Genomic DNA, 24,512 nt, shown 5'->3' on the forward strand with positions numbered 1-24,512 from the left:
CATTTGGGCTGTTCACACTATGATCACCTGTGTCACATGAGGGGGGAAAAATCTGATTCGTGCCACATTTTCCTGCAGTGTGAACGTAGCCTAAATGTGAAGAGAAGAGTAGCTACTTATGGGGCCGTTTACACATTGCGTCTTTTGCGTGTGCAAATTCGTTATTTTCAACAGAGCAGGGGTGTCCATACTCGATCCTGGAGGGCCGGTGTCCTGGAGAGTTTAGCTCCAACCCTAATCAAACACACCTAAACCACCTAATCAAGCTCTTACTAGGTATACAAGAAACTTCCAGGCAGGTGTGTTGAAGCAGGTTGGAACTAAACTCAGCAGGACACCGGCCCTCCAGGACCAACTTTGGACACCCCTGCAATAGAGGCACGCATCATGTGACACAAACGTGACGCATTCATATACTCAAGATTTCACGTATTCAACATTTAAGCGTTTACAGTTTGTCTCCACAATTGCAGACATGGTATGTGTTTTTCCTATTATTAATGTCAATGGTTACAGATCTCCTAGATGTAAAGCAGATAGAGGGACTCTCTTAAATTTATGCTGTGATCTTGCCATTAGAAGAATATTGGAAAAAGGTCTTAGAGGTTATTGCCAAAGTACTAATGTGCCTATAGAGCCTTGACTAACCCTCTTAGGAGATACTACACTACTTAATCATTCATTCATTTATTTTCTTTTGGGCTCAGTCCCTTTATTAATCAGGGCTCGCCACAACGGAATGAACCACCAACTTATCCAGCATATGTTTTACACAGCGGATGTCCTTCCTGCAGCAACCCATCATTCGGAAACATCCATACACACACACATTCACACACATACACTATGGATAATTCAGTTTACCCAATTCACCTAAAGTGCATGTCTTTGAACTTGTTCACGTGAAGACGGGGAGAACAAGCAAACTCCACACAGAATTGCCAACTACCCTGAACCAGCGACATTCTTTCTGTGAGGCACATCGCTGCCCACTGCGCAACCACAAATCTGAGATTTGACTGACCAGCCCTACTAGCAGCCATAAACTGTGTAACTTTGAGAATGAAGGATTCTAAACCACCTTCTACTTCAATGTGGATTAAAGCAGTGTCATCTCATATGCCTTTAGAAGAATTGCGTAGGACAGTTATTCTGTAATTTGTTGTACTTTGTATTTAACTTGGGAAAAACCCAATAAACAATGGTAAAAAATTGATTAGGTAAATGATGAGAGTATTTTAAGTTAAACGTAAGCTATCTCTTTAAATATTTTGAATGTCAAAATGCTGGGTTAAACCAATTGTTTTTCAGTGAATATTAAATTTCTGAAAGAGCTGCAGTTTATTTTTTTTATTTCGATATTTTTTTTAAAAGTAACTTCAAAGTAAAGTAATTAGTAATCTGATTACTTGTTACATGAAGTAATTAGTTATGTAATCAAATTAATCTAGAACTTTAAGTAACTTACCCAACACAGTTAATATAAATACATTATGTTATACGTTGACGTTATTTATAAAACATTATATATGTATGGTTGCCTCCTTGTTTTGAACTGTAGGTCTTTGTCACTTTGCAGTGTTAAATACCGCTGGTGTGTACAGCACAAACAAATCTGGCCATAAATGACCCTGATGCATACGCTGCATCATACATATCTTAAACATCAAAGCATTATCTGTAAAGTCAGCAGAACTGTGGCAGGAAAATCTTGAAGAGCATCACAAACCACATCAGATACATACCTCCTCCACAGCGAAGAGTTTAACAATATTGACGTGATTGAGCAGCTGCAGCACCTCAAACTCCCTCATCTGAACTTCGTACGGCCTGTTGTAGCTCACCAGGTTGAACACCTTCACAGCAACCAGTTCTCCAGTTTTCTAAAGGAATACAAATTATCGTTGAGCAAAAAATGTCAAGTCTGCGTGCTGTAGATTTTAAAAACAGATAGAGTACTTTGTTTCTGGCTTTGTAGACGTTTGCTGTTGCCCCCTGACCAAGAATATCCTCCTGGGACCAAAGGTAGTTTGCTGTACTTGTCATTGTGTTAACAGAAGTAGACAAAATTGGACCTACAGATGACAACAACAAAAAGATAATAAACAATTATTGCAACATTTTCTTCATGATAATCTTTCCTCCAATAAAAAGCAACAGTTGGGTTCCAGAGGTAAAAACAACATTAGTTTTCTCCATAAGGTTTTGTTTTAAATCATTAAATAAAGTTGTTAATTAATTGTATTTGCAATTAGCAGTAATTGAACATTAAATTTAACAGTAGAATCAGGGTTTCTGTGGGTTTCTTCAAATCAAATGTAAGACTTTTTAAGTCACTTTTAAGACCATTATGAATTAAATTTAAGACTTTACTTAGAAAAATTATTTTAAAAAATTCTAATGCCCCTGTTACTTCTTTAAATAGTTATTGCATTATCGTACATCATGTAAAGGGATGTGCGGCTTCAGTTTTCTTTACCTGATTAGAAAATTTAATTTGGAAAATTTGCAGTTAAAATGTTGAACAGCTGTTATGAATTGTGTCTCTTTGCAATAATATTTACTTAAATGTAGTTTAGGTTTAAAAGATTTGAGATGGATTATTGGTGTTGGCCAGATTGGGTAGCTTAAACTGGAAATAAGAAAATTAAGACCTCTTTAAAATGATTTAACACCTATAACAGTATTTCAGTGAATTGAAGACTTTTAAGGCCTAAATATAATATAATATATTTAAGACTTTTTATGACCCTGCAGATACTGTAAAAATTTGTGTAGAGAAAACTTCACTGCACTGGTGTACAAAAAATACAGCGTCTCCGGAAAGTACTCATAGCGCTTCACAATTTCCACATTTGTTTATGTTACAGCCTTATTCCAAAATGGATTCAATTCATTTATTTCCTCAAATTTATACACACAATACCCCATACTGAGAATTAAAAAAAAAGAAATTTTTATAAATTGTTGCAAATTTATTAAAAATATAAAACCTGAAAAATCAAATGTACACACAGTTGAAGTCAGAATTATAAGCACCCCTGAATTTTTAGACCCCGTTTATTTTTTTCCCCAATTTCTGTTTAACGGAGAGACTTTTTTTTTTCAACACTTTTCTAAACATAATAGTTTTTATAACTCATCTCTAATAATAACTGATTTATTTTATCTTTGCTATGATGATAGTAAATAAAATTTTACTAGATATTTTTCAAGACACTTCTATACAGCTTAAAGTGACATTTAAAGGCTTAACTAGGTTAATTAGGTTAACTAGGCAGGTTAGGGTAATTAGGCAAGTTATTGTATAACAATGGTTTGATTAGCAGACTATTGAAAAAAATATATCTTAAAGGGGCTAATCATTTTGACCAGTTTTTTTATTATTATTAAAAACTGCTGTTATTCTAACTGAATTAACAATCAAGACTTTTCCCAGAAGAAAAAAAAATTATCAGACATCATTTGGGAAATATTAAAAAAAATAAATAAATTTGAAAGGGGGTTAATAATTCTGTGAGTATTGAAGCTCTAAATTGAGCTCAGGTACTTTAGCTGTGTCCCAAATGGCACACTATGCACTACGCACTTATGCGCTTACACACTCAACAGCACAGTATATTAATGTAGTGTCATCCCAAATAGAACACTAATGTTTTTTTACTAAGCGGAAATTCAATCCATTTCCCTGATGACATTTGACGGTTGCCAAATTTGTTAAATAAATGACCAAAATACCTAACAATACTTGCCATGAGTTTAAACACATTGACCATCGGGAGGCGCTATAATCACTCTTGTGAGAGAATTTTGCTTATACAATCCAAAATAAATAAAGTAATCCAACATGTGCGCCCGAAAGCTCCGCCCTTTCCGCTGGTGAGCAAAACTGCGGTCGTTTAATGCATGAAGTGTCCATCATTACAGACTTCATTTTACCGATTTTCAGTGTGAACGCACTACTTACACTATTTTTACTACAAAATGGCGTAAAACAGTGCATAAGTATGCGATTTGGGACACACCTATTCTGCTTCCACAGATCATTCTTGAGATGTTTCAGCAGCTTAATTGGAGTTTACATGTGATAAATTCAGTTGATTGGACATGATTTGAAAAAGGCATACACCGGTCTATACGAGTTCCCAGGGTTGACAGTGCATGTCAAAGCACAAACCAAGCATGAAGACAAAGGAATTGTCTGTAGACCTCCAAGACAGGATTGTCTCATGGCACAAGGCTGGGGAAGGTTACAGAAAAATTATGCTGCAATGAAAGTTCCAATGAGCACACTGGCCTCCATCATCCATAAGTGGAAGATGTTTGGAACCACCAGGACTCTTTCTAGAGCTGGCCGGCCATCTAAGCTGAGTGATCGGGGGAGAACGGCCTTAGTCAGGGAAGTGATCAATAACCCGATGGTCTGAGCTCCAGAGGTCTTCTGTGGAGAGAAGAAAACCTTACAGAGGGACAAACCTCTGTGCAGCAATCCATCAATCAGCCCTGTATGGTAGAGTGGCCAGACAGAAGCCAATCCCTGTCTGAAATTAGCCAAAAGGCATCTAAAGGACTCTCAGACCATAAGAAACAAAATTCTTTGGTGTGATGAGACTAAAATTGAACTGTTTGAAGTGAATGCCAGACATTACGTTTGGGGAAAACCAGGCACCACTCATCACCAGGCTAATAGCATCCCTACAGTAAAGCATGGTGGTGGCAGCATCATGCTGTGGGGATTTTTTACAGCAGCAGGAACTGGAAGACTAGTCAGGATGGAGGGAAAGATGAATGCAGCAATGTACACAGAGACATCCTGAATAAAAACCTGCTTCAGAGAGCTCTTGACCTCAGACTGGGGCGACGGCTCATCTTCCAGTACAATGATCCAAAGCACACCATCAAAATATCAATGGAGTGGCTTCACAACAACTCAGTGAATGTCCTTGAGAGGCCCAGCCAGAGCCCAGACCTAAATTCAATTGAACATTTCTGGAGAGATCTGAAAATGGCTGTACACCATCGCTTCCCATGCAACCTGACAGAGAAGAATGGGCAAAAATTCCCAAAGACAGAAGTGCCAAGCTTGCGGCATCCTATTCAAAAAGACTTGTGGTTGGAATTGCTGCCAAAGGTGCATCAACAAAGTTTTGAGCAAAGGCTGTAAAAACTTATGTACATGTGATTTTTCAGGTTTTTTATTTTTAATAAATTTGCAACAATTTCAAAAAATCTTTTTTCACATTCTTATTATTGGGTATTGTGTGTAGAATTTTGAGGAAATAATTTAATTGAATCCACTTTGGAATAAGGCTATAACAAAAACAATTGTGGGAAAAGTGAAGCGCTATAAATACTTTCCGAATGCACTGTAAATCACCAATCAGAGAATTATTCTCAACATACTTAAATATTTAGAATATGAATCATTTAGAATAATCTTGAAATATATTGTGTCTTTACATTAAAAATCTACTAATGACTAGTTTTCTGGCTGTCTTTGTTCATGGCTTAAATGTTTTAACAGACTAAAAAACCTTTGGTAAAAAATACTGCTCAAAAAGTAGCCAAAAAAATTGAGTAGTCTGATGAACACTTACACCTCACACAAACTTTTTCCATACCCCTCACTGCATGCCATCAAGATGTAGAATGTACTGCACTTTAACCAAATCCTTACTTAAAACAATATTGCCTACAATAATTTTCTACAGTCAAACTATGTGTACACCTTTTTGACGGTGTACTTGTTTATCTGTGCCTACGTGTGTGTAATGTGTGTTTTTCTTAGCGCATTCATTGTCATTCCAGGTATCTATTGTCTTTTACTGTATGTATTACTGTCAGCATTGCTAATTGTATATTGTTTTGTTCATTGGAGTATGTTGTATTTATGCACTGTCTGGAGCCAGCATAAGGTTTTCACTCATCATAGTACACGTGCTGCTGATGATGTGACAACAAAAGTGATTTGATTTGATTTAACAGAAGTTTGTGGTAACTGTTTTTAGGCAGACTGATAACCATGTGTATAATCACAGTATTACTAACTTACAAATGCTTTGATTAAACTATGGTAAGGGTCGCATAACCACAGTGTGTTCGGCTACCATGTTGTGTTACTTCTTTATTTAAAGTAAATTCTGCTCAAAAGAGTATTAAATTATCCACATTATAAAGTATTTAAACATTTAAGACACTTTTCATGACGAATCTTAGTCAAATCAAAATTAGTTATTAGCTAAGCTAGCTATTTGACTATCTCTAGTTCAATTTCCCTTCAGATTAAATACATAACTGAGCTCTGGTAATATGTAAATTATGCTGTCAGTGAACTTCTCGTTAGTTTCTGTTTATAATTAGCCAATTGTAACATCAAATAGAGTTTTAAGGTTATTAAATAATATTTAGGTGCTAAAATAAGGCAAACACAATCAAAATAAACATGTCTCTCATCCAATTAAAAAGTGAATTACGTTACCGTTTTATTCCTGAACTTAACACCTCTCTTCAACACAACAGTCAGAGCAGAAGAGTCGAATAAAGTCCACTTCCTTCCTGTATGACCTAAAAGCAGATTAATCATATTTTGTAAAAAATAAACATGTTTCTTAAATGTAATGTTAACGTACTTATTAGGGAAAACGTGTCAACAACTTACAATAGCGTTAAGAATTTCCCCTTCGCACCATCATCATCATCATCGTCGTCGTCATTATTCTGACTGACCGACAACAGAAAACTACAAAAAACAATCAACTAACCATTTGTGTGTTTGATGGCGACGCATTTTCCTCTTCAATCCAAACTGAGTTATTGTACAAACTTTTTACACCTGCAGTCCTCAGACTGAAGTCAAGAGAGCAGCTTGACGGAAACTCAGCAGCAACTTTCCTTTCATTGCTGTCAGGAACTTCCTTGTTGGGCGTCTGTGTGTGTTTTTGCTCTCACAAGATTACTTAATCTTTAAAATGTTAACAAGGAAAACATAGCAAGGAGAAATATTCTTTTTGTAGGTCATATCTTTAGTTTTAAGGGTAAACTTTAAACCATTAGCGCACATTATTAAATATGACAGCATTTTTTTAAAAAGTATATCGCCCTCTGGTGAAAAACATCTAGAATGGAAAGTTTGACCAGGATTTGCATATTGAAGGTATTTACGTCCAGTTCTTCCTGGATTTCTGTAGAACAAAAACGAGGGCTGGACTGGAAAAGACCCCACATTTCCCAAGCACTGATAAAGATTACAGATTTAATCTAATGATTAAGATTTTCGACCCATTAAAATATATGTTTAACCCATAATTGAGTAAGGGGTGGTTCTTTTTTTTCTCAAAAAGTGGACCTTTTTGCAGTTATACGCCTCAGTTTCTAGTTAACTATGAGATTTAAATACTGCATTTTAGTGAATTTTATTTTATTTTTATTTATTTTATTTATTTATTTTTTGCTGGATTAGCTAGTCAAATGTCATCATAACCACACTTTTTGATGTACTAAAATATTTCCTAAAACATTGCAGTTAAAAAAATTAAACAAGACTAAATTTTAAAATATACATTTTTTTCCATCTTATATTATTAGGAAAAAATAGCAATCTGTTAAAGTTTTAAAGTAAAAAAAAAAAAAACTGTAGCCTACTTTCATTTATTAGACAAAAAAAAAAAAAAAAACTGACTGGCCAGCACATTCAACTGTCCTCAGTCACAATTTGGCCATTTAAATTTTTTTTTTTAAACATAATAATAATAACAATAATAATAATAATAAAGTTATAATAAATTCTTTAGAGTTTTTCTAGTATCTTTGGTAAAAAAGTACATTTGAAAATTCCTGGATATCAACAACAGCCAAAATATAGTCAAATTAATTTAATATGGTCAGCTTCTGGTGCTTCACACCTTTTTATTGCTCATTTTTATTTCAGAAAAAAACTCCAAGATTTAGAATAAAATTAGGCTACCTCTAAGATGTTTTCTATGTTTAAAAACAATACAGTAGTGAAAGAAAACCTCTTATATCAGATTATAGTCCCACCGAAGCAACAGCCAACAGAAGAGTCCGTCTGGTCTAAAAGCCTTTATTGACTGATTATTTTCATTATTTATGATGGCATAGCAGTCAAAATAGGACAAATGTGCTCATGTATGGGACAAATGTTCTGGACCTTCGTCAGTGAGGGGTGGGCCTTCCGAACCCCCCTGGCTACAGGCCTGAAGAGTTAGAACATGTTTTATGCTTATAGTGAACATGTTTTTAATAGAATTGCCCTGTAAAAGTGCACCAGGTGTTTCAGGCGCAGCTCAGATTTTCTCCAGGTCATAATTTTATTTATTTATATTAATTTTTTCTAAAAAAATGATTATACCTGTCCAGTTTCATCTGGAATGCATCAGTGGTTTAAGCGATCGGATATCTGATCAGAATAAAACAAATGAAATTAGCAAACAGCCTCATAAACACAGACGTGACGGGATTAGCGCCTTTTGCTCTATACATATAGCCTGTATGTGTGTGTGTGTGTATGTATATATATATATATTTGTGTGTGTGTGTGTGTGTGTGTGTGTGTATGTGTGTGTGTGTATATATATATATATATATGCCTAATATATAACCTAAGACATGGGCCGGTATAAGATTCTGACAGTATGACCTTGGATAAAAAAAATATCACGGTATCACAGTATTGTGATCACTGCTCTAAAATAATTTCTTTTTCTAATATCTGAGTAAAAAACAAAAACTTGTTTCCCTTTGAACACAATATATTTTATTTTGAGAAACATTTTTAATATTTTGTAATACATGTCAGGCTAAATAATTCAAATAAATCATCGACTTCTGCTGTCTTCATTTATTTCCAAACATCTTTTTTTTTTTTTTTTTTTACAATTTAAAACGGCATCTTTGGAGATCTTTTTTGCTGGAGATACTGTTGTTCTAAAAAGAAAAGTAAATAAAAAATCGTACACATACCTTAGAAATGGTATATTGCATAAAATTTTGCAGATTTTAACCGCGTTATGTACTACTCACAAAGAGAAATATTTATTAAAAAAATAAACAAAATATGTTTTTGTTTATGCAGTAGCACGTTCACTTTACAGCAAGAAGGTTGGTGGTTTAAGCCCCGCCCCCAGTTGGTATTTCTATGTGGAGTTTGCATGTTCTCCCTCCAAAGACATGCGGTACAGGTGAATTGAATAAGCTAAACTGGCCATAGTGTATGTGTGTGAAAGCGTGTGTATGGGTGTTCCCCAGTGTTGGGTTGCAGCTGGAAGGGCATCTGATGCGTAAAACATATGCTGGATAAATTGGCAGTTCATTCCGCTGTGCTGACCCCTGATTAATTAAGGGACTAAGCCGAAAAGAAAATGAATGAATAAAAATATATATTATTAGTGAAGTTGCTGGGAGAAGTTGTACAAAAAAAAATAAAATTATACTTTTTAACACCTTTTTATTATATATAAACAAACAAAAAGAAACAATCAAGGAGATGTTTAGTCAGTTATGTTTTATTTAGAATGAAAAAAGGCTGGTAATATTTAAAAAAAGAGATAATTTTCACATTTCGCAGCTTTTGTTTAATTGAAACAATCAAATACACGTTTAGCAAGCAATTTTTTATTTAAAAATGTTTACTACAAGAACTACACATGGAATTATAGAATGTATATTTAAGTGGAACTACTATTGCTGTAACTGTACAATATTGTACCAAAAAAAGAAGAAATAAGAACCCCCACAAACAAAATATGAAAAAGAAGAAGAAGAAAAAAACAATGTACCTCTGCAATGTACACTATTGTATATACAAAACAACATCTGAACACACGCTTCTGTGGGAACAGATATCAGAATGGACAACTATAAATAGTTCTGACAAGACGATTCATTTTACAGTCTCGCTTCAACTGGACAGGAATTACATTTTAATACAGTTATGATTAAAAAGAAAATAGAAAGAAAGAAAGAAAATCACCCTCACTCAATGTGTTCACAAACATACAATGCAGATTCAAGTGTATAATGATTGATTTCAGTTTACTCAAGGAAACATCATGTGTGTAAACGTAGGCCTCGGCCGACAGCATACTATTAACATTTACACATTAAACACGACCTGCTGTCATTTGCATGTAAAAGTCCTGCTCACGAAAACTCCAATAAGACAGCTTCCAGTTGCCTTTATGAGGTATCAGGAACAACACACACACACACACGCACACAATACTTCCGATCATTTACATGTGAACAAATGTAACCACCTGTGAAGACGTTCAGAACACGACGACACATTCAGAAAAGAACACAATAGGAAAACAAGGAACGTTACTTGGAGAAAAACAAAACAATGCCTCAGTCATAAAGATCTTAGTCTATCTACAGATATTTTCCATAAGTCGCAGTTAGCTGTTGTCTACGTTCACAAACTTGTTTTCATGCATAATAAGGCCTCGCTTTGGGAAAATACACACTTGTCTGATCCGTTCTGTCGAAGGCAATAAAATCACGCAGACCCTGTGAGGGGCATTTAGCTCTTTGGACAGGCATCTTATAAAGATTGTCAGACGTTAAAGGAAGAGTTCCACCAAAAATGAAAGGAAATGATGTTTAATTTACTCACCCTCAGACTGTACACTAACCAGACTTTCAGTTGTGTATGTGGCCTTGGTCGTACATATTAAAAAGCTAATAGTACTTTGAGAGTCAAAAACAAAACAAACACACATACAGGCAACACAAAATTAAAACGTAAGTATGATACGCTGATGTTTTATAAACTGGAACGATCAGTCTGTGGATCAAAACTAAGAATGTATATAGTCTTCATATTCAGATCAATTGTTTTGCGATGGAATCTCAACGTACTGTCAGGAGTCATGCTAAAAAATTTTGTGTTGCCTGTATGTTTATTTATTTTTTATTTTTTGACTTTCAAACTTAATACATAAAGACACACTGATGTTTTATAATCCAAAACAATCAGTCTGTGAGGATCAGTGATAATAATGTATATCAGGGATGCACAGCCCTGTTCCTGGAGATCTAGCTTCCTACAGAGTTCAGTTCCAACCCTGATCAAACACACCTGAACCAATTAATTAGGACCTGAACTGCACTAGATAATTAAAGACAGGTGTGTTTGAAAAGGGTTGCAACTGAAATCTGCAGGAAGGTAGATCAGAGAATTTTGACGTCAAAATAATATTAAAAAATACATAAAAACAAATGGAGGCAACACAAACCAAATACATGACGATACACTGATATTTTAAAATCCAAAACAATCAGTCTGTGAGGATCATTGGTATCAACAATATACTTAATATTCAGATTCATACACAGATCGATTGTTTTGCTTCAGAAAATCACAATGTACATCATGTGGAGTAAGTTTGTGTTGCCTCTATATTATTTTTTACTTTTAAAAATAATAATAATAAATAAAATAAAACAAATGGAGGCAACACAAACATAATACATGACGATACACTGATGTTTTAAATTCCAAAACAATCAGTCTGTGAGGATCATTGGTATCAGTAATGTAAATAATATTCAGATTCATACACAGGTCGATTGTTTTGCTTCATTAAATCACAGCGTATGTCATGTGGAGTAATTTTGTGTTGCCTTTATGTTTTTGACTTCCAAAATAAAAGTAAAAAATAAAAACAAATGGAGGCAACACAACTCAATACATGATGATAGACTGATATTTTATAATCCAAAACAATCAGCCTGTGGGGATTAATGATAATAATGTACTTAATATTCTAATTCATACACAGATTGATTGTTTTGCTTCTTTAAATCACAGCGTTTGTCATGTGGAGTAAGTTTGTGTTGCCTTTATGTTGTTTTTTAGACACTCAAAGTATAATTAAAGACCACAATTTGAGCTAAATATCGTTTCTAATGTTCCACTAAAGAAATAAAGTGATCTACATCTACATCACACAGTCAAATATCCTCTTAGGATGAGTCAACTAACCACAAATCTTCCTTTTTGGGCGCACTATCTCTTTAAGGAGGCTTTTTGCACACTTATTCTTTCTGAAAAACAAACAGAGGAAAGCGAGCTTCATTTTTGCATGTGTCCCCTTTTAGTTTTTCCCTTTTTTTTTGCATTGTAAATCTGATCAAATAAAATAAAGAAACTGCTGTCAGGCTGCTACGAAGAGTCATTATATACATACTGTACGTAAACACACATACTAATACATAGATACCATGATACAGACCCAGAGGCGAGTAATGACCTAGGGAGAATTATTTTTCTTGTTATTTTTTCTTTCTTTTTTTTACACACGAGCCATGAAGAAATAATGTGCTTTCTTGACATTCCTCATTTTTAGATACTTGTTTCCAGTTATAATCACGATTATTAGACTTATACAAAACAACACCCTTTTTTTATGTGCCCGCTGATATTATAATAGTAGAATAAAATGACATCTCAGACTGTTAATGAATTCAGAAGTGCTTTGGAGCAATTACGGAATATCGATGATGAATCCAATGGTTTGGGAAGTCGCGTTCATCATGCAAAAAATCTTGTGGATCTTCATGCAAACGTGTTTATTTGTCACGTTTATGGTTTGGTTGGCTAAAAAGAGTGCCAGTGTAGGTTATAAGGTGAATTATGAAGTATAACTAGTGATTATTGGATTTGTAGAATCTGACGGATTGGATCGACTCAGAAATGTCATTGCATTTGAGTGGCGGATTTATATCAGGAGGAAAAAAAAATGTGTTTCCATTCAACCTGCTTCAATTTGCACTAAAGTCTGAGGTGAAAATGTCTCCTCGAATAGTTCTTTGACCTCAAAAAAAAGTCTTTTCCCATTAAAACGAGTCTGTACAGACAGAAAAGAACTCCAAAGCTCTAAACTGGGATTAGAAAAGAAGATCCGGCTGATGTCCGAGTCTCAGTCCAAACTAACAACTGCTGAAAAATCATCCTGTGTGTAATAAACACTTACTCGCTCACTCAAATCTAAACTATCCTGTTGTTTTTTTGCTGGGAAACCTTCAGACGGGGCAGGATTTGTCGGTGGGTGGTGGTGGAGGTGGTGGTGTTGGTGGGATGGTGGTTGTTGGAGATCCCATAGCCGGACTTCCTCCGGCTGAACTGCTTTTGGGGAACACCACAGGCTTGGGTCTGGTGGCTGGAGGTTTGTTATCTCTGAATGTGGAGCCAGAAGCGGTGGTCATGGAGGACAGAGGGCTCTTGGGGCCTGTGGTTTTGCTGGGTCGGAAAGTGGAGGGCATGTCGCTGGCTGAACTGGCGCTGCGCTGCAGAGGATGCTGAGAGGATTCAGCTTCGCGGAGCAGGCGGGAATGGAGAGGGCTGGATGGTTCAGACGTCCCGCCACTTTTGAGCTGCTCCAGTGTGTCGAGAACCACGTCTGGAGCATGTTTGACGTTGCTCTGCCTCTCAAGCTCTCGCAGCTCACTCAGAGCCGTGTTCATAGTGGCCTCGATGTCCTGCAGAAAGAAAACAAATAAAATACAATGTAAATATCTTTACCTAAAACCAACTACTACCTTGCTATTCATAATCAGCCAATTAGCCGTTTATTGAGCTAAAAGACTTAGTTAATAGTTTGTTAATAGCATGAATTGTAAATTCAAATTAAAATGAAGTGTGACTGACAATGTTTATTAGATTGAATTGTTTCTCATAAAGTTTTGTAATGAAAAGCATAAAAAGCTTCCATTACACTTATATTCTTATTTATTCAGATTTTTTTGGTTTTACATTTATGTAAAAAATAATCAGAACCAAAAGTTTTGATAGTATTCTTATTTTCTTTTTGTTTATTTATTGTTTTTATCTAAAGATTATTTGTAAGACAGCAGAAGAAAATATGTCTGTACTCTCATACATACAGTATAGTCAAAATTAAATTATCTTAAAGGACGTTTATATACTGCATGTTGTTTGCAATATTATTGTATATATTCATTAGTTTATAATCTGGCATTTTAAAGAAAAAAATCACCATATATGGAATTTTATATAGTTTATATATGTATATAAATCAAATATGTAAATCATTTTGAAAACATTTCTTACTATATAACTGAGTATATGCCATTACTTTTTTATATTATATGTCCATTTGCCTTTTTATTTGTAGTTTTAACCTATATAAATATTTGAATATAACTAAATTCCATAACCTACTTATTAATATAATATAATATAATATAATATAATATAATATAATATAATATAATATAATGTAATATAATATAATATAATATAATAATAAATTAATAATTTTAATAATTTAATAATTTAATAAATGTTTTAATTTGTAATAATCTAAGACACATACAATATTAAATGCTTGAATTATATGTAATTAACTGTGTGTGTGTGTGTGTGTGTGTGTGTGTGTGTGTGTGTGTGTGTGTGTGTGTGTGTGTGTATATATATATATATATATATAAGTGTATCTTTGTTGTTGTTGTTTTTTTCAAACTACGAAAGCCACAGTTAAAGGAGTTAAAAGTTCACTTCACTTCTTTTTAAAAAGACACCATCTATTGCTAAATGTTTTCGCTAAGGTCAGACCTTGTAGGCTTTCAACAACAAATCTGTAAGATGTCCACATGTCTACAATGACTAAACCACAGAAACTCACACTCAATTTCCAGCAGCCGGGATAGATGGAGCAGCTCTGTCCAGCCGTGAAATTACAGCTCAAAGAAAGACAAATACTGTAGAACTCTCTAAAACACACAAGCTCCTCTGGAGACCTCAGCACTTTTTCAGAGAGGAAAGCAGGCTCTCAAGTTGACCTGTGTGTCTACAGTATTTATTAGGGGTCTAAGCACAAGCTGTGGTCCTAGAAACACAAAATTTGGCAGGATGGTTCCAAATTTCCAATATTATCTGGATGCAGACTTGGATTTGCAAGCTGAGACTGACACTTAATGTAGCTAGTGATGTCACTGTAAGGGGTAGGATTAGGGGTGATCATTACAAGCATTACATGCAGCTATGTTTACAACTGCACTAAGTCTTTTTGGCTTTTGGCTCATACCATTTTGAGCAATTTACATTTTACATTTGCTCAACCATTTTGAGCTGTTTTATAAAAAAATTTTCCAACCACCTCCAACTCACACCTGCTTGAAGCTGCAGTCACATTAGAGTTTGAGCGTGCGATATTCTGTCGTGCAGCGCTGCAAAAAGGGGCAGGGTTAAACAAGCTTATTAGACATTTAAAAAAGCAAGTGATTGCTCCATGTTTTAAATTTCTGTCCAGAGATGTCATGTTTTGATCCTTGATTGGTCTCACGCAGTCAAGTGATGCGATTTCGCAGGTTAGAGTTCACCAAACTTGAACTTTGCACCGCAGAAACCTGCGAAACTTGACGCATGACCTTGCGTTTCCGGTCTGAGGCTTTCACGTGCGTATGAATGGAAGTGTATGGGGAGACAAGTCCAGTGTGACCGCAGCTTTATAGTCTCTAGTAGACCTTGATTAGTTGGATCAGCTGAGTTTGATTAGGGATGGAGCAAAACTGTGCAGAGTTGCAATTCTCAAGGAATCCAGCTTAAGACCTATGATATAGAGCAGGGGTGTCCAAATTCTTGTAAAAAACCTTTTGTAAACTCTCTACATCACGGGTGTCCAAACTCGGTCCTGGAGGGCCGGTGTCCTGCATATTTTAGTTCCAACACCAACCTGAACCAGCTAATCAACCTTATTCTAGGTGTGCTAGAAACTTCCAGGGAGGAGTGTTGAAGGAAGTAGGAGCTAAACTATGCAGGACACCGGCCCTCCAGGACCGAGTTTGGACACCCGTGATGTAGAGAGTTTACAAAAGGTTTTTACAAGAATTTGGATTTAATAAATGGTTTAGAAGATATGGTTTAATGGAGCCATGGGAACAAAATGAGTTAGCTTATATATTCTCAAAGGTTTGACTTATGAAATTTTCTTCTGATAAATTTAAACTAATGAACTGTCATAGCTGAATATGGAAAATGGCGTATATCAGTCAAAAGAGGATATCAAAAAAGGTCTACCCAAAATGGCCACCAAACTACAACCTGTTGTACAAAGGTTGTCAGCCAGAGGGAGACACACGGTCAATTCTTTCACATTGTTTTTATGTTTAAATGGTTCAAGAGATTTAAGATTTAATAGGGGATTGTCTTCAGAAGCAATGTTAGTTATGCGGGTTAACATCCTAATGGCAATTTCAGTTTACAAAAAAATCTCCAAAACAATTTTGTATTCATTAAATATTGTCAGTTAAGAAAACTTTTGTTAAGTTGTTTAGCATGACTTAATATTTCAGTTCAAATGAAGAAACAACATTTGTTATATATTTTAAATAATAGAAGTACGCTTCCATAGCATGGATCGACCCTAAAATACTCATTACAAGTATAAAAATGTGTATATTTCCATATATTTGCATATATTAACTACTACACAAATTGTTTTCTGGCAGGTCTTGATATCATTCTGATAAGTTGTTAGTTAAGACTTGATCACGATGCTGTAACATAATTATAAATTCAGTTTGGACAGTGATATCAGTGATTATTTAGGGGGTGGGGTGGGGGGGGGGGGGGTTAATAACACACTTAAATTGGTTTAATGACATGAATGCCAATATGTTTGCCATTCAATTTACATCAAAACAAAACCATGTCAAGATTCTGACATCAGTTTGATTTACATACTTTGTCAACTGAGATGTAAGTTTGATGTCATCATTTGCCTAATGGGTTGTGATTGGACAACAGTGATGACTGCTTGAGCCAGAAAGTTTAGATGAAAGCTGACAGGGTTTGAATGCTGCTTGTTTCTAATAATATTTCTGAAGTGTCCCGTACCTGTGAGCTGTGCTCCACCTGCGCGATCACTTCTGGGTCGAGGGGTCTGTGGTTGCTGAAGCTCTTGGATCGTCCAGTAGGTGTGGATTTGCGAACTTGAGGACCCTCTACTTTAGTCTTGAGAGACGAGTGTCTGGTGATGGAGTTCAGGACGCTGTGAGCGCTGACAGGACGCTTGTCTGAGCTGTCCTTGGCCAGTCCTCCAGCAGGCATAGAGGAGGTCTTTAAGCCCCCTGCAGCTCCCGATGAGCCCTCCTCCACAGGCCGGATGGTTCTCCGGATGCTCGTCGCTTCTGGACGCTTTCTCAACCTGAGATTAATATGTGTAAGTACAAACTCTCATATATACACTTTTCTTTGTCTTTTAAAATGTGTCATAAACAGTTAGGTTCATAAACAACTGGACATCGACACAATTCTAACATTTTTGGCTCTATACACCAACACAATAGATTTAAAATAAAACAAACAACATGTACTTTAACTGCAGACTGTCAGCTTTAATTTGAAGGTACTTACATCCACATCAGGTGAACGCTGTAGGAATTACAACAGTTTGCATATGTTCCTCCCACTTGTTAAGGGTCCAAAAGTAAATTGACAATTGGCTTCAAAGCCGTTCCATGGACAGTTGTGTGTTATTCCCTCATTATCCCAACTACAATTAGCAGAAAAAAAAGGTCCAGAGTTCATTTCAAGTGTGCTATTTGCATTAGGAATTTGTTACTGTCAACTCTCAAGATGAGATCCATAGAGCTGTTACTATCACTCAAGCAAGCCATCATTAGGCTGAAAAAACAAAACAAATCCATCAGAGAGATAGCAAAAACATCAGGCATGGCCAAACAACTATTTGGAACATTCTTAAAGAGAAAGAACACACCAGTGAGTTTATCAACACCAAACGACCCGGAAGACCTCAGAAAGAATTGTGGTGGATGACCAAAGAATTGTTTCCCTGGTAAGGAAAACACCCTTCACAACAGCTGGGAAGATCAAGAACACTCTCCAGGAGGTAGGTGTATGTGTGTCAAAGTCAACAATCAAGAGAAGACAACACCAGAGTGAATACAGAGGGTTCGCCACAAGATGTAAACCATTGGGGAGCCTTAAAAACAGGACGGCCAGATTAGAGTTATAAAAAAGCCTTTACAGTGCTGGAACAACATCCTATGGACAGATGAGATAAAGATCAACTTGTATCAGAGTGAGGGGAAGAGAACAGTATGTAGAAGGAAAGGAACTGCTCATGATCCTAAGCAATGAAGCATGGTGGTGGTAGTGACATGGTTTGGGCATGCATGGCTGTCAGTGGAACTGGTTCTCTTGTATTTATTGATGATGTGACTGCTGACAAAAACAGCAGGATGAATTCTGAAGTGTTTCAGGCAAGATTTTCTGCTCATATTAAGCCAAATGCTTAAGAACTCATTTGCCAGTGCTTCACAGTGCAGATGGAGAAAGACCCAAAACATACTGCAAAAGCAACCAAATAGTTTTTGAAGGGAAACAAGTGGAATGTTATGCAATGGCCAAGTCAATCACCTGACCTGAATATGATTGAGCATGCATTTCACTTGCTTTAGGCAAAACTGAAGGGAAAATGCCCCAAGAACAAGCAGGAGCTGAAGACAGTTGCTGTAGAGGCCTGGCAGAGCACCACCAGGAATGAAACCCAGTGTCTGGTGATGTCTTTGCATTCAAGACGTCAGGCTGCAATTGACTGCAAAGGATTTGCAGCCAAGTATAAAAAGTGAATGTTGATTTATGATTATTATTCTGTCCAATTACTTTTGGATCCTTAAAAAGTGGGAGGCACATATGCAAACTGTTGTAATTCCTACAGCGTTCACCTGATTTGGATGTAAATACGCTCAAATTAAAGGCAACAATCTGCAGTTAAAGCACATCTAGTTTAATTTCAAATCCATTGTGTTGGTGTATAGAGCCAAAAATGATAGAATTGTGTTGATGTGCAATTATTTATGGACATAACTGAATATATCAAATATTTTGTTAAATAGACTTTATATACATGAATTCAAATAAAAATGTTATAAATTTTGTTGTTTTTATTATATTTAAAAAATCATTAATAAATAACAGTAAATTATTAATGTGTAGTAATAATTCACAAGTATAAATATATAAAGATTCACTTGATCCATCTATATCTGTCTTTATAATTAAAAAGTAATAGCTTCAATTAATTGTGCATATTTGTATGCGTAAAAATGTGAGAACGTACTTGTTGAGGTTGGCTAGATAGATATCAGCCACATGACCTCCAGTGGGTGAGCTGGCACTGGCTCTCGTGGAAACCTTCTCTTCCACTGAATCATGGGATCCTTCGAGGTCAGCTTTAGGACTTCCTCTGCCTGCATATCCATCCGGCCTAAAAAAAAAACATAGATCTATACAATCCACAAATACAACAGGCAGACTCATAATAGATACACTTTAAACACAGTGCCATAGACTAATTTTGACAACCCTTGATAAAATTAGAGCATAAAGGCTGTGAAAGTTTAAACTCTTGACATTCTGTTCAAAATACTAACCAAATAAACTAAAGATGCTTGAGTTTGGTTTTAAACAAGAGTAAAGTCTTTTTCTATTAAACCTTTCAATCAGTTTGTGGTGTCAGATTGTAGTTTTGGAGACTTTCTCTGACATGAGAGCTGTTCTGCAATTATCCAGATTTTCAGGATCAAGTCACTGCACTAGAACAAGATACATGACAAATTTCCTTCCCCAGTTAGTCAGAATATCTTAACCATTGCAGCATTTTCAATGTTCATTTTCATATGTAACATGTCAATGGGAATTACGGAAAATAGTTAGCTAATTTGAATCTATAGGTGTAAGTGCTGTTGTCAAGCATTTTTGCATAATCGCATATTTTTTTTTACATATTTGTTTCATATTTTATTCTTCAGTGATTTAAGATCCTACTATTTTGTATTCATTTAGCTGAAGTGTATTTAAAAATGTAAATATGTTGAAAGGTTGAAATGTGTTATTATTTCATATGTTGTAGTTTAAGACATTTATTATGGAAACATGTCACTCTGAGGAAATGACTTGTAATGTGAGTGGCTTGTTTATGGATGCCCGGATAGACTGACGATGATCAGACGCATGTCAGTGCTGTGTAAAGTTACATGTGTTTAAGAAGCTTAAAGTTGCTGCTGTCATAAGTCAAAAGGACAGTGAAGAAGACTTTATTAATCAAAGGACCCTCTTTTCATGACAAGCGACCAACGAGGTATTTGTTTGCTTATTTAATGTATTAGATAATCGTGGTTTGTGTAATTTCTTATTCGTTTGTACTGTGTTCATTTACTTATACAGTTCTCACGGCGTCATGGCGTCACGGCGTCATGGCGACAGCCGCAAAGGACATTATGGACAACCTTAAATAAACGCCCGTTCTGGAGAAACAACCTGTGTCTGTGTTGTTGTGAAGAGAGATACAACAGAGGTGCCAATAATTATAACATATAATTAAGAAATATATGTATTTATGTGATAAAACTGTGCTGTTTGCAAATGTTTGTCCTCATTGAGAACATTTTATATACACTTATTAGCTATATCAAAATTAATTCATTCATTCATTTTCTTTTCGGCTTAGTCCATTTATTAAACTGGTGTCGTCACAGCGGAATGAACAGCCTGTATCAAATTTTACAAATAAAATAAATAAATTAATACATTTTTTTCACAGAATTCTTTGCTCATATTCACCAAGGATCCCAAAATTATAGGAGGGCACGGTAAGTTACTACTTGTAACTTTCTAATACTAAGTTTCTAATGCATTACTGAAAAGCCCATTTTTAGCATACAGTCAAACCAAAAATAATTCACCATCATAGAAACCTTCAAGAAAAAATCACACTCACCCAAAAACAATTCACACAACAAAAACAAAAACAAGTGTTACTGTGACAATATTTACACAACTACTATATCAACACTTTGTTGGGTAACCCTGAGCCTCAACAGCTATGTTTCTATTAAAAGATTTGATTTAAACATGTGCAAAACATTAATATTGCATAAAACATTTGCAAATAAAGCCTCCAATGGGGTAAAGAAAACAAAATTGTCATTTAACATTTAAAAAAACTGCTGCCAAATATCAGAAAGGAAAATGGTATTTGCTGTGTACAGGAGAAGCAGCTGTAGGCCTTGTTCCTTATTTAATAAATGACTTGCACCTCAGAAGACAAAGAAGTAATAAACACAGTCATATCTGGCTTTTGAAAGCATGAGATTGCTATTTGGGAACGCAGACACTCAAGATTGGGACAAATGGTCTTCGTTTTTTTGAAAACGTGTGTCCACCAGAATATAACTGTAAATTTCTGTCATTTTTACTATATCATGATCTGCTAAAAGAAAATCACATTACTTTTTTTTAAATCCGCTTCCTAGCTATATTCAATAAATGAGTTTCCATCTTAGTTTGTGCGCATTTTTACTCATGAGATAAAAGTGCATAAGTTTTTTTTTTATGTACATTTTCAAACAACATGTTCATCTTAGCATTTCCATTATGCGCTTATTAAAGTAAAAGTTCAAATGCACATAGAAAAAGGTGCATGGAAAAATAGCTATTGACAGCCAGTAGTATCTGCTGTATACCAAACTGCTGCAATCCTGAATTTCAATATTTTCCAAAACACTCTTGGCCTTAAGTGACAGTTTACTTTATTTTGTTATCCTTACAGTGTCATTTAAATTTAATCATTTAGGAAATACTTCTATCCAATGTGAATGAGTGTCCTGCAGTAAAAAAGCAAACCATATAAACTAAATAAACCGGCCACTTTATTAGGTACACCTAAGTTAATGCAAACTTCTAATCAGCCAATCACATAGCAACAACTCAATGCATTTAAGCATGTTGACATGTTCAAGATGATCTGCTGCAGTTCTATTAGTACCAACTGAGCACCGTGTCAATGCCACAGCCAACCTGAGTATTGTTGCTGACCATGTCCATCCCTTTATGACCACAGTGTACCCATCTTCTGATGGCTACTTCCAGCAGAATAAAGCGCCATGTTATAAAGCACGAATCATCTCAGACTGCTTTCTTGAACATGACAATGAGTTCACTGTATTAAAATGGCCTCCAGTCAACAGATCTCAATCTAATAGAGTACCTTTGGCATGTGGTGGAATGGTTGATTCGCATCATAGATGTGCATCTGACAAATCTGACACAACTGTGTGATGCCATCATGTCAATAGGGACCAAAATTTCTGAGGAATATTTCCAGTACATTGCTGAATCTATGCCACAAAGGGTAAAGGCAGTTCTGAAGATAAATGGGGTCCAACCTGGTACTAGTAAGATGTACCTAATAAAGTGGCCGGTGAGTTTATATGTTTATATAAGTTTATATATACTGACCATAATGATAAATCAAATACATAAACTTCTTACATGTCCTGCACTACTATGTACTGGTGCGGCACGAGACCCTCAGTGCCGTTGTGTCGTCCCTCCCACCAGTCATCAGATGCGCGGCTGTACAGCAGCAGAGACGCCCCCTTTTTGAAACTCAGCTCGCGGTTGGTGCGTCCAGAGTAATCGAAGCGAGCGATGGCCTCGATGGGGTCCGACTCTGAAACGGTCAATGGCCCTGACTTTACTACTCAGAGACACAGAAAACAAAGAGACAGAGAGAAAGAGCGAGAGGGAAAGAGGGAAGGAAGGGTTATTGCGGAAGAAGCCAGGCAGGTTAGAGCACATTCATCAGATGCAGAAAGGGTGCGTAGTGGACGCATGAGGACAGTGAGTGTGTGTGTGCGTGTGTTAGTATTGTCTCATGACTGGTGTCTGGACTCACCGTCATCACTGTTGTGGATTACAGAGCCCGTGTCAGGAGCAGGTTCGTCCACTAGAGGGGGCTCAATGTGTGGACTATCACTGATGGATTGACAGAAACAAATATACATCAGTGGAAACCTTCATTACAGTCTGGCAATAGATGCCATTAACACAAATTCTATATATTGCATTAGTATAGAAGCCAGCATGCACATGTAATACACACTTGCACATACTGTTCAAAAGTGTGTGTTTTATTTCAAATGTTTTTTTTACATGTTTTTACATGGTTTAATTGAATATAAATACTAAATAACAGTAAATAGTTTGTAAAAACAGTAATGTTGTGAAATATTGTAACAACTTTAAACAGCTGCTTTATGTCTATTTATATATTTACCTGTGATAACATGGCTGAGCAACTCAAAAGTGTCAAATGATGGTTCAGAATGTTTTTATATTACTCTAATATGCTGATTTGATGCCTAAGGAACAATTCTTATTATTGCTGTGAACCAAATATTCAAAGCATATACAGATATCTGTTGATTAAATATAATAATATCATAATAAAAATATAATATGCAAATAATAATATGCTTTATATATAATACAACAGTTCTGTCTGGTTCTCGAATCTGATTGGCTGATAGCCGGGCAATACTCTGAAATATCAGCATTCGTACAGCCTCTTCACCCTTCTGTATTACTCCGCCTACATAGAGTGACAGCAGATCAATAAACTCACTACAGTTTGACAAATATTGCAGCTGTTGGACAACATAATGTACTTTTGAGGCTTTTTCAGGAGAGAATAAAGTTGTTTAGATTTCAACTATGCAGTTTATTTATAAGGATAGTGCCTTTTTTAAATATTTATAATTTTGGAGTTACAGCATGTCGGCATCCATCAACCTGTCATATTTAGCAGAGCAAAGATGGTTGACATTGTCCATCCACAAGATGGCAACAGAGACCGTATAATAAGCGCTTAGAGGAGAAAAATTCAGTGGATTTACAGCTGGCCAAATCATTATTAAAATGCTAAGTCAATCTCTCTGTTTTGTATGTTGTAGTGCTGTATTCATACCATAGTAATTGTGTATTGACTGTGAAATGGGACTCACATATGAGGAATGTATGTATTTTGTGTTGGCCACTCAATGTATAACCCTGAGTTACTTTTTGGTTGGCCATCTGTTTGTTTCTAACGAGTCTCCTCTTTTCGTAACTGCAGACTAGTTCAGTAAACAGAAAGAAAGAAGAAATTCTGAATTTCGGGGTTAATTATTGTGATCTCCCAATTGCAACAGAAATACCGGGAAATGTCAGCCTTATAATCTTAAAATGTCAGCAAAATCCCCTTTTCATGATCAATTTAGACACAACGCTAGAAAATCATTCAAATACTCGCTCTAAAGTGATGTTGGTGAAGTAGCAACCACTTCTACTGTCCTGACGTCAGCTGCAGATTTGAATGAATGGCGGAAGAGAGTAGTTCCAGACTTTTAGATTTTTAGAGTCCGTGTTTGATTTTCTTTCTTATATACATGAATACGCAGTCAAACTGTTGTATAAGAACAATATTACATGATTAGCAGTGCGATATGGCTGTATATCGTCACTGGTGAGACACTGAGGACACACATGCCTCCTACCAGTGCTGATATACAACCATATTGCACTTCTACATGTGTGATATTGTTCATTTATATTACATACTTATTTGCATCCTTGGTCATGTCAAAGTTTGATGTCTTTATTATTTTTCTAAAAAAAAAAAAGA

General features: G+C 35.7%; 2 protein-coding genes across 12 annotated transcripts in view; both read right to left on the minus strand.

Moving 5' to 3' along the window:
• ikbke (inhibitor of nuclear factor kappa B kinase subunit epsilon) overlaps positions 1-6,911 on the minus strand; it is a 34,316-nt gene extending 27,405 nt beyond the window's left edge. The window contains 4 exon segments of the mRNA NM_001002751.2: positions 1,746-1,883; positions 1,960-2,075; positions 6,479-6,564; positions 6,762-6,911. Of these exon segments, the coding sequence (NP_001002751.1) occupies positions 1,746-1,883; positions 1,960-2,046 (225 nt within the window). The 5' untranslated portion in view covers positions 2,047-2,075; positions 6,479-6,564; positions 6,762-6,911.
• Positions 6,912-9,505: 2,594 nt separating this feature from the next.
• srgap2 (SLIT-ROBO Rho GTPase activating protein 2) overlaps positions 9,506-24,512 on the minus strand; it is a 170,828-nt gene continuing 155,821 nt past the window's right edge. For 5 of the 11 annotated variants that reach the window (XM_087272423.1, XM_087272422.1, XM_087272428.1 and 2 more), the window contains 5 exons: positions 22,746-22,825; positions 22,340-22,520; positions 19,128-19,274; positions 16,880-17,189; positions 9,506-13,500 (listed from right to left, as the gene is read on the minus strand). In XM_087272423.1, the coding sequence (XP_087128549.1) occupies positions 13,045-13,500; positions 16,880-17,189; positions 19,128-19,274; positions 22,340-22,520; positions 22,746-22,825 (1,174 nt within the window). In that variant the 3' untranslated portion in view covers positions 9,506-13,044. 11 annotated transcript variants of the gene reach the window in all.

The sequence above is a fragment of the Danio rerio genome, chromosome 11 (genome assembly GCF_052040795.2).
Source record: "Danio rerio strain M-AB ecotype USA chromosome 11, GRCz13ab, whole genome shotgun sequence".
In the NCBI taxonomy this organism is placed as follows: domain Eukaryota; kingdom Metazoa; phylum Chordata; class Actinopteri; order Cypriniformes; family Danionidae; genus Danio; species Danio rerio.